This window comes from Oncorhynchus gorbuscha, linkage group LG22, assembly GCF_021184085.1.
Source record: "Oncorhynchus gorbuscha isolate QuinsamMale2020 ecotype Even-year linkage group LG22, OgorEven_v1.0, whole genome shotgun sequence".
NCBI classification, from domain to species: domain Eukaryota; kingdom Metazoa; phylum Chordata; class Actinopteri; order Salmoniformes; family Salmonidae; genus Oncorhynchus; species Oncorhynchus gorbuscha.
The window spans coordinates 15343797-15355722 of record NC_060194.1 but is presented as its reverse complement, the minus strand read 5'-3'; the positions used below and the strand labels follow the sequence as shown (position 1 = coordinate 15355722).

Here is an 11926-nt window from a genome sequence, read left to right as displayed (position 1 = left end):
AGTCAATTATATTTGCTGAACCTATTCTATTGCTGCTCTCCTCTTAGCCAGATACCATACAGATACTCTGTACAGGGAATTGGGTCAGCATTAAACTGGGGACTGATATGACGCAGAACATGTGTTGGGTTGACTGGCAGTTGTTATGGTGCTTGAAGCGAATCATTATTAGCTACTCATGCATAAACATGTAATACTTGTTATAACCGCTAATCCATTGTGCCACTGGGGAGGTGGCATTACAGCATCCCTGGTATTTAATTCCTCTGGGACTGATTACTACATACACGCCTGTTGTCTTCTGGATTGGAGATTTCAACTCTCACTCACGCACACGCACCCGCACCCACGCACCCACACAGGTTGTTGAATTTGCTATCATCAGCCTCAGCTTGTCCTCAATGGCCTGTTTCGAAACAGATGACTTCATGATCATGGTAGTTCTTTGACACACACACACTTTCCTTTTTTCATCTCTCTGCCTTGGCTCCTGCCCTCTCTCTCTCTCTCTCTCTCTCTCTCTCTCTCTCTCTCTCTCTCTCTCTCTCTCTCTCCTCTCTCTCTCTCACCCAGTGTCTCTCCCTCCCCTTCTCCCTGCTCTCTCTCACCCAGTGTCTCTCCCTCCCCTTCTCCCTGCTCTCTCTCACCCAGTGTCTCTCCCTCCCCTTCTCCCTGCTCTCTCTCACCCAGTGTCTCTCCCTCCCCTTCTCCCTGCTCTCTCTCACCCAGTGTCTCTCCCTCCCCTTCTCCCTCACTCTCTCTCACCCAGTGTCTCTCCCTCCCCTTCTCCCTGCTCTCTCTCACCCAGTGTCTCTCCCTCCCCTTCTCCCTCACTCTCTCTCACCCAGTGTCTCTCCCTCCCCTTCTCCCTGCTCTCTCTCACCCAGTGTCTCTCCCTCCCCTTCTCCCTGCTCTCTCTCACCCAGTGTCTCTCCCTCCCCTTCTCCCTGCTCTCTCTCACCCAGTGTCTCTCCCTCCCCTTCTCCCTGCTCTCTCTCACCCAGTGTCTCTCCCTCCCCTTCTCCCTGCTCTCTCTCACCCAGTGTCTCTCCCTCCCCTTCTCCCTGCTCTCTCTCACCCAGTGTCTCTCCCTCCCCTTCTCCCTGCTCTCTCTCACCCAGTGTCTCTCCCTCCCCTTCTCCCTGCTCTCTCTCACCCAGTGTCTCTCCCTCCCCTTCTCCCTCACTCTCTCTCACCCAGTGTCTCTCCCTCCCCTTCTCCCTGCTCTCTCTCACCCAGTGTCTCTCCCTCCCCTTCTCCCTCACTCTCTCTCACCCAGTGTCTCTCCCTCCCCTTCTCCCTGCTCTCTCTCACCCAGTGTCTCTCCCTCCCCTTCTCCCTGCTCTCTCTCACCCAGTGTCTCTCCCTCCCCTTCTCCCTGCTCTCTCTCACCCAGTGTCTCTCCCTCCCCTTCTCTCTCTCACCCAGTGTCTCTCCCTCCCCTTCTCCCTGCTCTCTCTCACCCAGTGTCTCTCCCTCCCCTTCTCCCTGCTCTCTCTCACCCAGTGTCTCTCCCTCCCCTTCTCCCTGCTCTCTCTCACCCAGTGTCTCTCCCTCCCCTTCTCCCTGCTCTCTCTCACCCAGTGTCTCTCCCTCCCCTTCTCCCTGCTCTCTCTCACCCAGTGTCTCTCCCTCCCCTTCTCCCTCACTCTCTCTCACCCAGTGTCTCTCCCTCCCCTTCTCCCTGCTCTCTCTCACCCAGTGTCTCTCCCTCCCCTTCTCCCTCACTCTCTCTCACCCAGTGTCTCTCCCTCCCCTTCTCCCTGCTCTCTCAGGTTCGCTGCTGGAGTTGATGAATGTGTCTTGTACTGAAGCAGCCCGTCCCCCAGCTACAGTAGTTAATGGAGGATCTGGTTGGTTCCAGTGGGTTTGGGTTTGATGCTTCCCTGTCACCACATCCATCTCTCCCGCTCTCTCTCCCACCACTCCCCCTCTTTCTGTCCCTCATCCCTCTCTCTCCCACTGCTCCCCCTCTTTCTGTCCCTCATCCCTCTCTCTCCCACCACTCCCCCTCTTTCTGTCCCTCCTCCCTCTCTCTCCCACTGCTCCCCCTCTTTCTGTCCCTCATCCCTCTCTCTCCCACCACTCCCCCTCTTTCTGTCCCTCCTCCCTCTCTCTCCCACTGCTCCCCCTCTTTCTGTCCCTCATCCCTCTCTCTCCCACCACTCCCCCTCTTTCTGTCCCTCCTCCCTCTCTCTCCCACCGCTCCCCCTCTTTCTGTCCCTCATCCCTCTCTCTCCCACCGCTCCCCCTCTTTCTGTCCCTCATCCCTCTCTCTCCCACTGCTCCCCCTCTTTCTGTCCCTCCTACCTCTCTCTCACACCGCTCCCCTCTTTCTGTCCCCTCCTACCCCCCTCTCCCACCGCTCCCCCTCTTTCTGTCCCTCCTCCCTCTCTCTCCCACCGCTCCCCCTCTTTCTGTCCCTCCTACCTCTCTCTCCCACCGCTCCCCCTCTTTCTGTCTCTCTCGATATTTCTCCCTCTCCCTCCACCTCTTTCACGTTTCCTCTCTCTGTCCCTCATCCCTCCCTCTCACCCTCTTTCTGTCCCTCCTCCCTCTCTCTCCCACCGCTCCCCCTCTTTCTGTCCCTCATCCCTCTCTCTCCCACCGCTCCCCCTCTTTCTGTCCCTCATCCCTCTCTCTCCCACCGCTCCCCCTCTTTCTGTCCCTCATCCCTCTCTCCCACCGCTCCCCCTCTTTCTGTCTCTCTCGATATTTCTCCCTCTCCCTCCACCTCTTTCACGTGTCCTCTCTCTGTCCCTCATCCCTCTCTCTCCCACCGCTCCCCCTCTTTCTGTCCCTCCTACCTCTCTCTCCCACCGCTCCCCCTCTTTCTGTCTCTCTCAATCTTTCTCCCTCTCCCTCCACCTCTTTCACGTGTCCTCTCTCTGTCCCTCATCCCTCCCTCTCCCCCTCTTCTTTCTCTTCCCCTCCTCTTTCACTCACTACCCCTCCATCTATCTACTCCAGTCTCTCCTCCTCCCTCCATCCATCCCTTTCTCTCTGCCAGTCAGCTAAGCAGGCTTAATTGGTTTAAGAGCAAACATAAATAAGTGCTGGCTCTGTATGTGGTGGAAAATGACCACTGCTGTTGTAAATAATGATACACAGATGCACAGACGAGTTGCTGCTGCTTCTGCAAAAGCTAATGGAGATCCAAATAAAGTAATGAATGAACAAATAAACACAGAGAGACAGAGAGAAAGGGAGAAGGGGGAGAGAGAGAAAGGGAGAAGGGGGAGAGAGGGGGTAGAGAAAGAGAGCGACAGAGAGACAGAGAGAAAGGGAGAAGGGTGAGACAGGGGTAGAGAAAGAGAGCGACAGAGATACAGAGAGAAAGGGAGAAGGGGGAGAGAGGGGGTAGAGAAAGAGAGCGACAGAGAGACAGAGAGAAAGGGAGAAGGGGGAGAGAGGGGGGTAGAGAAAGAGAGAGACAGAGAGACAGAGAGAAAGGGAGAAGGGGGAGAGAGGGGGTAGAGAAAGAGAGCGACAGAGAGACAGAGAGAAAGGGAGAAGGGGGAGAGAGGGGATAGAGAAAGAGAGCGACAGAGAGACAGAGAGAAAGGGAGAAAAGGGAGAGAAAGGGGTTAAAGAAAGAGAGAGACAGAGAAAGGGAGAAAGGGGAAAGAGAGGGGGTAGAGAAAGAGAGCGACAGAGAGACAGAGAGAAAGGGAGAAGGGGAGAGAGGGGGTAGAGAAAGAGAGAGACAGAGAGACAGAGAGAAAGGGAGAAGGGGGAGAGAGGGGGTAGAGAAAGAGAGTGACAGAGAGACAGAGAGAAAGGGAGAAGGGGAGGGAGAGAGAGGGGGTAGAGAAAGAGAGCGACAGAGAGACAGAGAGAAAGGGAGAAGGGGAGAGAGGGGGTAGAGAAAGAGAGCGACAGAGAGACAGAGAGAAAGGGAGAAGGGGGAGAGAGGGGGTAGAGAAAGAGAGCGACAGAGAGACAGAGAGAAAGGGAGAAGGGAGAGAGAGAGGGGGTAGAGAAAGAGAGCGACAGAGAGACAGAGAGACAGAGAGAAAGGGAGATGGGGGAGAGAAAGAGAGCGACAGAGAGAAAGGGAGAAGGGGGAGAGAGGGGATAGAGAAAGAGAGCGACAGAGAGACAGAGAGAAAGGGAGAAAATGGAGAGAAAGGGGTTAAAGAAAGAGAGAGACAGAGAAAGGGAGAAAGGGGAAAGAGAGGGGGTAGAGAAAGAGAGCAACTGAGAGACAGAGAGAAAGGGAGAAAGGGGAGAGAGAGGGGGTAGAGAAAGAGAGCAACAGAGAGACAGAGAGACAGAGAGACAGAGAGAAAGGGAGAAAGGGGAGAGAGAGGGTAGAGAAAGAGAGCGACAGAGAGACAGAGAGACAGAGAGAAAGGGAGAAAGGGGAGAGAGGGGGTAGAGAAAGAGAGCGACAGAGAGACAGAGAGAGAGAGAAAGGGAGAAAGGGGAGAGAGGGGGTAGAGAAAGAGAGCGACAGAGAGACAGAGAGAAAGGGAGAAAGGGGAGAGAGAGGGGGTAGAGAAAGAGAGCAACAGAGAGAGAGAGAAAGGGAGAAAGGGAGAAAGGGGAGGGAGAGAGAGGGGGTAGAGAAAGAGAGCGACAGAGAGACAGAGAGAAAGGGAGAAAGGGAGAAAGAGGGAGAGAGAGGGGGTAGAGAAAGAGAGCGACAGAGAGACAGAGAGACAGAGAGAAAGGGAGAAAGGGGAGAGAGAGGGGGTAGAGAAAGAGAGCGACAGAGAGACAGAGAGAAAGGGAGAAAGGGGAGAGAGGGGGTAGAGAAAGAGAGCGACAGAGAGACAGAGAGAAAGGGAGAAAGGGGAGAGAGAGGGGGTAGAGAAAGAGAGCGACAGAGAGACAAAGAGAAAGGGAGAAAGGGGAGAGAGAGGGGGTAGAGAAAGAGAGTGACAGAGAGACAAAGAGAAAGGGAGAAAGGGGAGAGAGAGGGGGTAGAGAAAGAGAGCGACAGAGAGCAACAGAGAGACAGAGAGAGGGAGGGAGAGAGGGAGAGAGACAGAGAGAGGGAGGGAGAGAGGGAGAGAGACAGAGAGAGGGAGGGAGAGAGGGAGAGAGACAGAGAGAGGGAGGGAGAGAGGGAGCAATGGGACTCTGCACATGTATTTTTTCTCTAATGGCATGCAAATGCATCTCCTCTCCTCCCTCCTCTCTCCTCTCTCCTCCCTCCTTCCGCCCAGCTAAAGCGCATGGTGACTTATCCAACAAGTCCTCATAGTTTCCCTTTGAAATGCGACACATTGCGGCTGAATTTCTATTTTTGACGCATTCATTTTGCGTGGTTACAGGGTTAAAACAGAAACCACAGGGTTAAGGTTAGGTATTCATTCAGAGAGGTTAAGGTTAGGTATTCATTCAGAGAGGTTAAGGTTAGGTATTCATTCAGAGAGGTTAAGGTTAGGTATTCATTCAGAGAGGTTAAGGTTAGGTATTCATTCAGAGAGGTTAAGGTTAGGTATTCATTCAGAGTGGTTAAGGTTAGGTATTCATTCAGAGAGGTTAAGGTTAGGTATTCATTCAGAGAGGTTAAGGTTAGGTATTCATTCAGAGAGGTTAAGGTTAGGTATTCATTCAGAGAGGTTAAGGTTAGGTATTCATTCAGAGAGGTTAAGTTTAGGGCAATGGTTTGGGTAAGGCGTAAAACAAAATAATTAAAAACGATCATCAAGTATTCTCATGTCTTACATAGAGCATTGTGAACTGTGGAGGAGCAGTCTTCCAAGCAGCGCGCTCCGGCTCCGAGCTTCGTGAGTTCATGCCTGGTTATTCCTTTAAATGTTTTGTTGTTTTGAGTGCCTGAAGAAGGCATAGAGTATATCAATGTTCTCAGGAAATGTTCAAACATCCAAAATCGCTGTCTATTTCTAGTGATCAGGCAGGATTCATCTACTGTCTCCTCGTCCACCTTTCATACACTCGCCTGCTGCTCAGCTCTAATGCTCTGTTTAGCCATCCACTCTTCATCCTCCACTTTGGCTCCATCCCTCACTCCATTGAGGAGAGATAATAGATGTCAACCGTATAGATGACGCAGCATGACAGGGGACAGAGACAACCACAGTAAGAGGTTGTTCAGTCAGTCGGATGGTTGAAATCTATCGAAGTAGCAAAGTGATTTATGTCCAGCTGTAGGTCCATATCCAACCTGAACCTGTCATAGCTGTAACATGTTTAGGGAGACCCCCAAACACAGCAGTAGCCCTTCCCCCTGGCAGACTGATTGGGGTGGTACTCTCTATTCATCCTCACCAATCTGTCCATATGGTCAGTGGTGACCCTCAAACACAGCAGTAGCCCTTCCCCCTGGCAGACTGATTGGGGGGGTACTCTCTATTCATCCTCACCAATCTGTCCATATGGTCAGTGGTGCCCCTCAAACACAGCAGTAGCCCTTCCCCCTGGCAGACTGATTGGGGTGGTACTCTCTATTCATCCTCACCAATCTGTCCATATGGTCAGTGGTGACCCTCAAACACAGCAGTAGCCCTTCCCCCTGGCAGACTGATTGGGGGGGTACTCTCTATTCATCCTCACCAATCTGTCCATATGGTCAGTGGTGCCCCTCAAACACAGCAGTAGCCCTTCCCCCTGGCAGACTGATTGGGGTGGTACTCTCTATTCATCCTCACCAATCTGTCCATATGGTCAGTGGTGCCCCTCAAACACAGCAGTAGCCCTTCCCCCTGGCAGACTGATTGGGGTGGTACTCTCTATTCATCCTCACCAATCTGTCCATATGGTCAGTGGTGACCCTCAAACACAGCAGTAGCCCTTCCCCTGGCAGACTGATTGGGGGTACTCTCTATTCATCCTCACCAATCTGTCCATATGGTCAGTGGTGCCCCTCAAACACAGCAGTAGCCCTTCCCCCTGGCAGACTGATTGGGGTGGTACTCTCTATTCATCCTCACCAATCTGTCCATATGGTCAGTGGTGCCCCTCAAACACAGCAGTAGCCCTTCCCCCTGGCAGACTGATTGGGGTGGTACTCTCTATTCATCCTCACCAATCTGTCCATATGGTCAGTGGTGCCCCCCAAACACAGCAGTAGCCCTTCCCCCTGGCAGACTGATTGGGGGGGTACCCTCTATTCATCCTCACCAATCTGTCCATATGGTCAGTGGTGCCCCTCAAACACAGCAGTAGCCCTTCCCCCTGGCAGACTGATTGGGGGGGTACTCTCTATTCATCCTCACCAATCTGTCCATATGGTCAGTGGTGCCCCTCAAACACAGCAGTAGCCCTTCCCCCTGGCAGACTGATTGGGGTGGTACTCTCTATTCATCCTCACCAATCTGTCCATATGGTCAGTGGTGCCCCTCAAACACAGCAGTAGCCCTTCCCCCTGGCAGACTGATTGGGGTGGTACTCTCTATTCATCCTCACCAATCTGTCCATATGGTCAGTGGTGCCCCCAAACACAGCAGTAGCCCTTCCCCTGGCAGACTGATTGGGGGTACCCTCTATTCATCCTCACCAATCTGTCCATATGGTCAGTGGTGCCCCTCAAACACAGCAGTAGCCCTTCCCCTGGCAGACTGATTGGGGGGGTACCCTCTATTCATCCTCACCAATCTGTCCATATGGTCAGTGGTGCCCCTCAAACACAGCAGTAGCCCTTCCCCCTGGCAGACTGATTGGGGTGGTACTCTCTATTCATCCTCACCAATCTGTCCATATGGTCAGTGGTGCCCCTCAAACACAGCAGTAGCCCTTCCCCCTGGCAGACTGATTGGGGTGGTACTCTCTATTCATCCTCACCAATCTGTCCATATGGTCAGTGGTGCCCCTCAAACACAGCAGTAGCCCTTCCCCTGGCAGACTGATTGGGGTGGTACTCTCTATTCATCCTCACCAATCTGTCCATATGGTCAGTGGTGCCCCCCAAACACAGCAGTAGCCCTTCCCCCTGGCAGACTGATTGGGGTGGTACTCTCTATTCATCCTCACCAATCTGTCCATATGGTCAGTGGTGCCCCTCAAACACAGCAGTAGCCCTTCCCCCTGGCAGACTGATTGGGGTGGTACTCTCTATTCATCCTCACCAATCTGTCCATATGGTCAGTGGTGCCCCTCAAACACAGCAGTAGCCCTTCCCCTGGCAGACTGATTGGGGTGGTACTCTCTATTCATCCTCACCAATCTGTCCATATGGTCAGTGGTGCCCCCCAAACACAGCAGTAGCCCTTCCCCCTGGCAGACTGATTGGGGGGGTACCCTCTATTCATCCTCACCAATCTGTCCATATGGTCAGTGGTGACCCTCAAACACAGCAGTAGCCCTTCCCCCTGGCAGACTGATTGGGGTGGTACTCTCTATTCATCCTCACCAATCTGTCCATATGGTCAGTGGTGCCCCCCAAACACAGCAGTAGCCCTTCCCCCTGGCAGACTGATTGGGGTGGGGGGGGACTACTCTCTATTCATCCTCACCAATCTGTCCATATGGTCAGTGGTGCCCCCCAAACACAGCAGTAGCCCTTCCCCCTGGCAGACTGATTGGGGTGGGGGGGGGACTACTCTCTATTCATCCTCACCAATCTGTCCATATGGTCAGTGGTGCCCCCCAAACACAGCAGTAGCCCTTCCCCCTGGCAGACTGATTGGGGTGGGGGGGGGACTACTCTCTATTCATCCTCACCAATCTGTCCATATGGTCAGTGGTGCCCCCCAGACACACACACGCAAACAGTGATCTTTGTCACATTGTTTGTGATTACGGGACTGATGTGGTGATTAGGGACAGATAATCAGATTAAGGGTGACACGGATCTGGGCAGGGATAATGTGGCGAGGGCCGTATGCTGTCACACACACATACACAGAGAGAGAGAGTGTGAGGGCAACAGATTGGAGATCAGATCAGTTAACATCTTAACCTGCCCGTGAGACAATCTCCTTTCAATTAACCAGCCTAAACAAGGAAATGACTCTCAGCCCTGGTGTTGCCCCAGTAACCTAGTGTGTCTCCCACACCCATCTGTTCATTCCAATAGCAGGCTTTGTCTTTCTAGGGAGACCTTTAGAGCGACTGTCTGGGATTTGGGAAGCGGGTAATATGTCCAATGGGTCGTGTGTGTGTGTGTGTGTGTGTGTGTGTGTGTGTGTGTGTGTGTGTGTGTGTGTGTGTGTGTGTGTGTGTGTGTGTGTGTGTGTGTGTGTGTGTGTGTGTGTGTGTGTGTGTGTGTGTGTGTGTGTGTGTGTGTGTGTGTGTGTGTGTGCGTGCGTGCGTGCGTGCGTGCGTGCGTGTGTGTGTGCGATAGAATAAGATAAATATAAACAAGCAAGCTGTCAGCCACCACTGAATTACATAGCAACACTGAGCTCCCCTGGCAGCCTGAGAGTTGTAATCATTATGAAGAGAAGAAGATGAAACAGAGGTCCTACGATCATGTGACACCCACTTCACTTTCTAGTCTTTAATTCATTCCACTTGCAGAGAACCACACCAGGCCATTTGCTTTGGCAAGTGTGTGAGCAAAGAGAGCAAAGGTAGATGTTCCATATCAAAAAGGCTGTAGCATAATGTGCATGCATCACATACTGGATGTCTAGTGCTCTCGTCCCTCAGCTTCTACACAGGAAATGGAAAGTAAGTTCAAGCCTAAGATAGGCATTTAGCTACTGATGATGATGCCAGACTTGTCTGTTGATTTAGCCTACACAGTGTGTGTGGTATGTCTGTATGTATGTCTGTCTGTGCGCATGTGTGTGCCAAAGAGGACCAGAGAGACAGAGAGAGAAATTGATCCTATTGTATTAATTGTCCTGATCTGGAAATGCCTCATCACCACCCGTCACCCAGTCAGCATCGTTTGATCTGGCGGAGTCATTACGGTCGCTAAACAGTTTGAGCAGCCATCTATTAAATCCCTCCGCCAATTCAAAATCGCCTGATATTTATCCTACTGTTGCTCGGAGTTGGCGCTAAAAACTAATTATTCGCCTATGACAGGACGTGACCCGAATAACACAGAGTTTTTGAGAGGAGAGATCTACACTCTACACTCAGGCGCCAACACTTGCCGGCGGAGAAGCATCTCTCCGGGTTAAGTCACAGATAGTGTTTCAAAACTGATGAACAATCTTAGAGAAGAAAGGTTCTATGCTTGCTTCAAATATGGCGCCCGTTAAGGTTCTATTTATAACCGAAATTGGTTCCATATAGAACGCTATATATAGAACGTTAAGATATCTATAGAACGCTATATGGGACCCAAGGGTTCTAAACGGAAACAACGTTGGTTCAGTGATGAAGAATCTCTGGGATTCTGATGAAAGAACCCTACAAAATGGTCCTATATAGAACCTTTAGGGGTGCCGTATATGAAAAGCAATAGAACCATTTTTAGTTATATCCATAACCTTTTTTCTAAGAGTGTAGCCTAGCCTAGAAAGATGACCAATTCTCTCATAGCACAATAACATAGCACAATAAAACAAATAAAAGTAAGCTCCCCATGTTAACAGTGTAATGGAAACATTATGGCCAGGATGTATTCAAAGGTAGAACGGGACATGGTCTAACTGCACTGTCTGCAGCCCAGAAGAACCAGACCACCACAGACCCCTACTCTCCCATCCAATTGTGATGAATGATAAAATAACTGGACAGGGTGTCGAGAGGGTCCACGTGCATCGCATCCCTTGTACCCCCTCTGACAGCACAGAGCGCACGCTCTCGCAGATACAATGTGGCGTTCCATGGGAAAGAGAGCCGGTGTGAGCTCCGGCGCGTAGCATTATTCAATTTCGTTCCATGGTCCTACCATATGAACAGAGCAATGAAAATATCAATAATTTAGCCTACCTTCCATCGCGGAAACCGTGGTGGTGATGATGACCCATAAAACCGCAAGCAAATCCACAGTCATGGCAGGAATGTGTAGTCCACACAGCCTATATCCACTGAGAACCACGCAGGATTTGCGCGCACAAAAAAAAATCCCTTCAGTTGTCACAGAGCGGTGCATTCCAGTCGGTAAACCCGTGTTGTGAGAGTCACATTTCAAACCGTAGTAAAGACTATGTGACAACCAGCGTAGGACCTCATCGAGTGTATAGGGGATGGATTGGGGTGGTGAGGACGAGAGGAGGGGGGCGAGACAACCTCCTCACACACGGCTAAATCGGCAGGGCCAATCACAGATTGAAAAGTGAAAATCGTTAACCAATCGCCACTGGTCTGCTCCTCCCTGCATTGTGAAAACACCAAACTTTTCCCTGACCTATTTGAAACCTCGACCGCCTCATCGAAGTAGAATAGCACCACCAATTGGTCTTGATTGGATATTACATTAAAAGTTTCCCCCCCAAAATATAAAGGACCTCCATTTTTCAGCTTTCTCTCTCTACTCTTCTCTCCCAGTAACTCCTCCTCTCTACTCCTTTCTCCCACGAAAGAGTAGACGTATTCACTCCCATTCACCTAATTCACTTCAAATATCAAAAAGCATTCGATTGGCGTTTGCATCCCCCCCCCTACCCATTCCTTACACCAGTCTGTTCCCTAAAAGTCTATGAGGGGGGAGTGTTCAAATGTCAAATGTACAGTTCGTGGGATGTGGGACTGTGGTAAGACAGAAGCCCAATGCTGTTTCTCCCCCTTCTTCCTGAACTGTAATAATATTATTATATTATTACAGTTCAGGAAGAAGGGGGAGAAACAGCATTGGGCTTCTGTCTTACCACAGTCCCACATCCCGCACCTTCCTCCACCCCAGTCTCTTAGGGCCGGCGCGTGCCCTGGCACCCTCCCTCCCCTATGACCTTCATCAGAACCCCAGACCTCATTTGCATTCGGACTAGTCTTAGTAGCCTTGGCAAAAGGTCCACAGCCATCTCCTAGTTAGATCTCCCCGTCGCTGCCCCTCACGGGGGCGATCATCAATAACACCCAACCCCCTACACCTGGCTGGGGTTGGTTGTTCCAG

At 51.5% G+C, this 11926-nt stretch overlaps 1 protein-coding gene across 3 annotated transcripts in view; it reads right to left on the bottom strand.

Annotated features, from left to right (window-relative positions):
- LOC124009399 (ephrin type-B receptor 1-like) overlaps positions 1 to 11052 on the bottom strand; it is a 377149-nt gene extending 366097 nt beyond the window's left edge. For all 3 annotated transcript variants that reach the window (XR_006834290.1, XR_006834291.1, XM_046321201.1), the window contains exon 1: positions 10804 to 11052. Coding sequence is in view for 1 of the 3 variants with exons in the window: in XM_046321201.1 (XP_046177157.1) it covers positions 10804 to 10966 (163 nt within the window). In the remaining 2 variants the exon portion in view is untranslated. The remainder of the gene's footprint in view (positions 1 to 10803) is intronic.
- Positions 11053 to 11926: the final 874 nt, after the last annotated feature.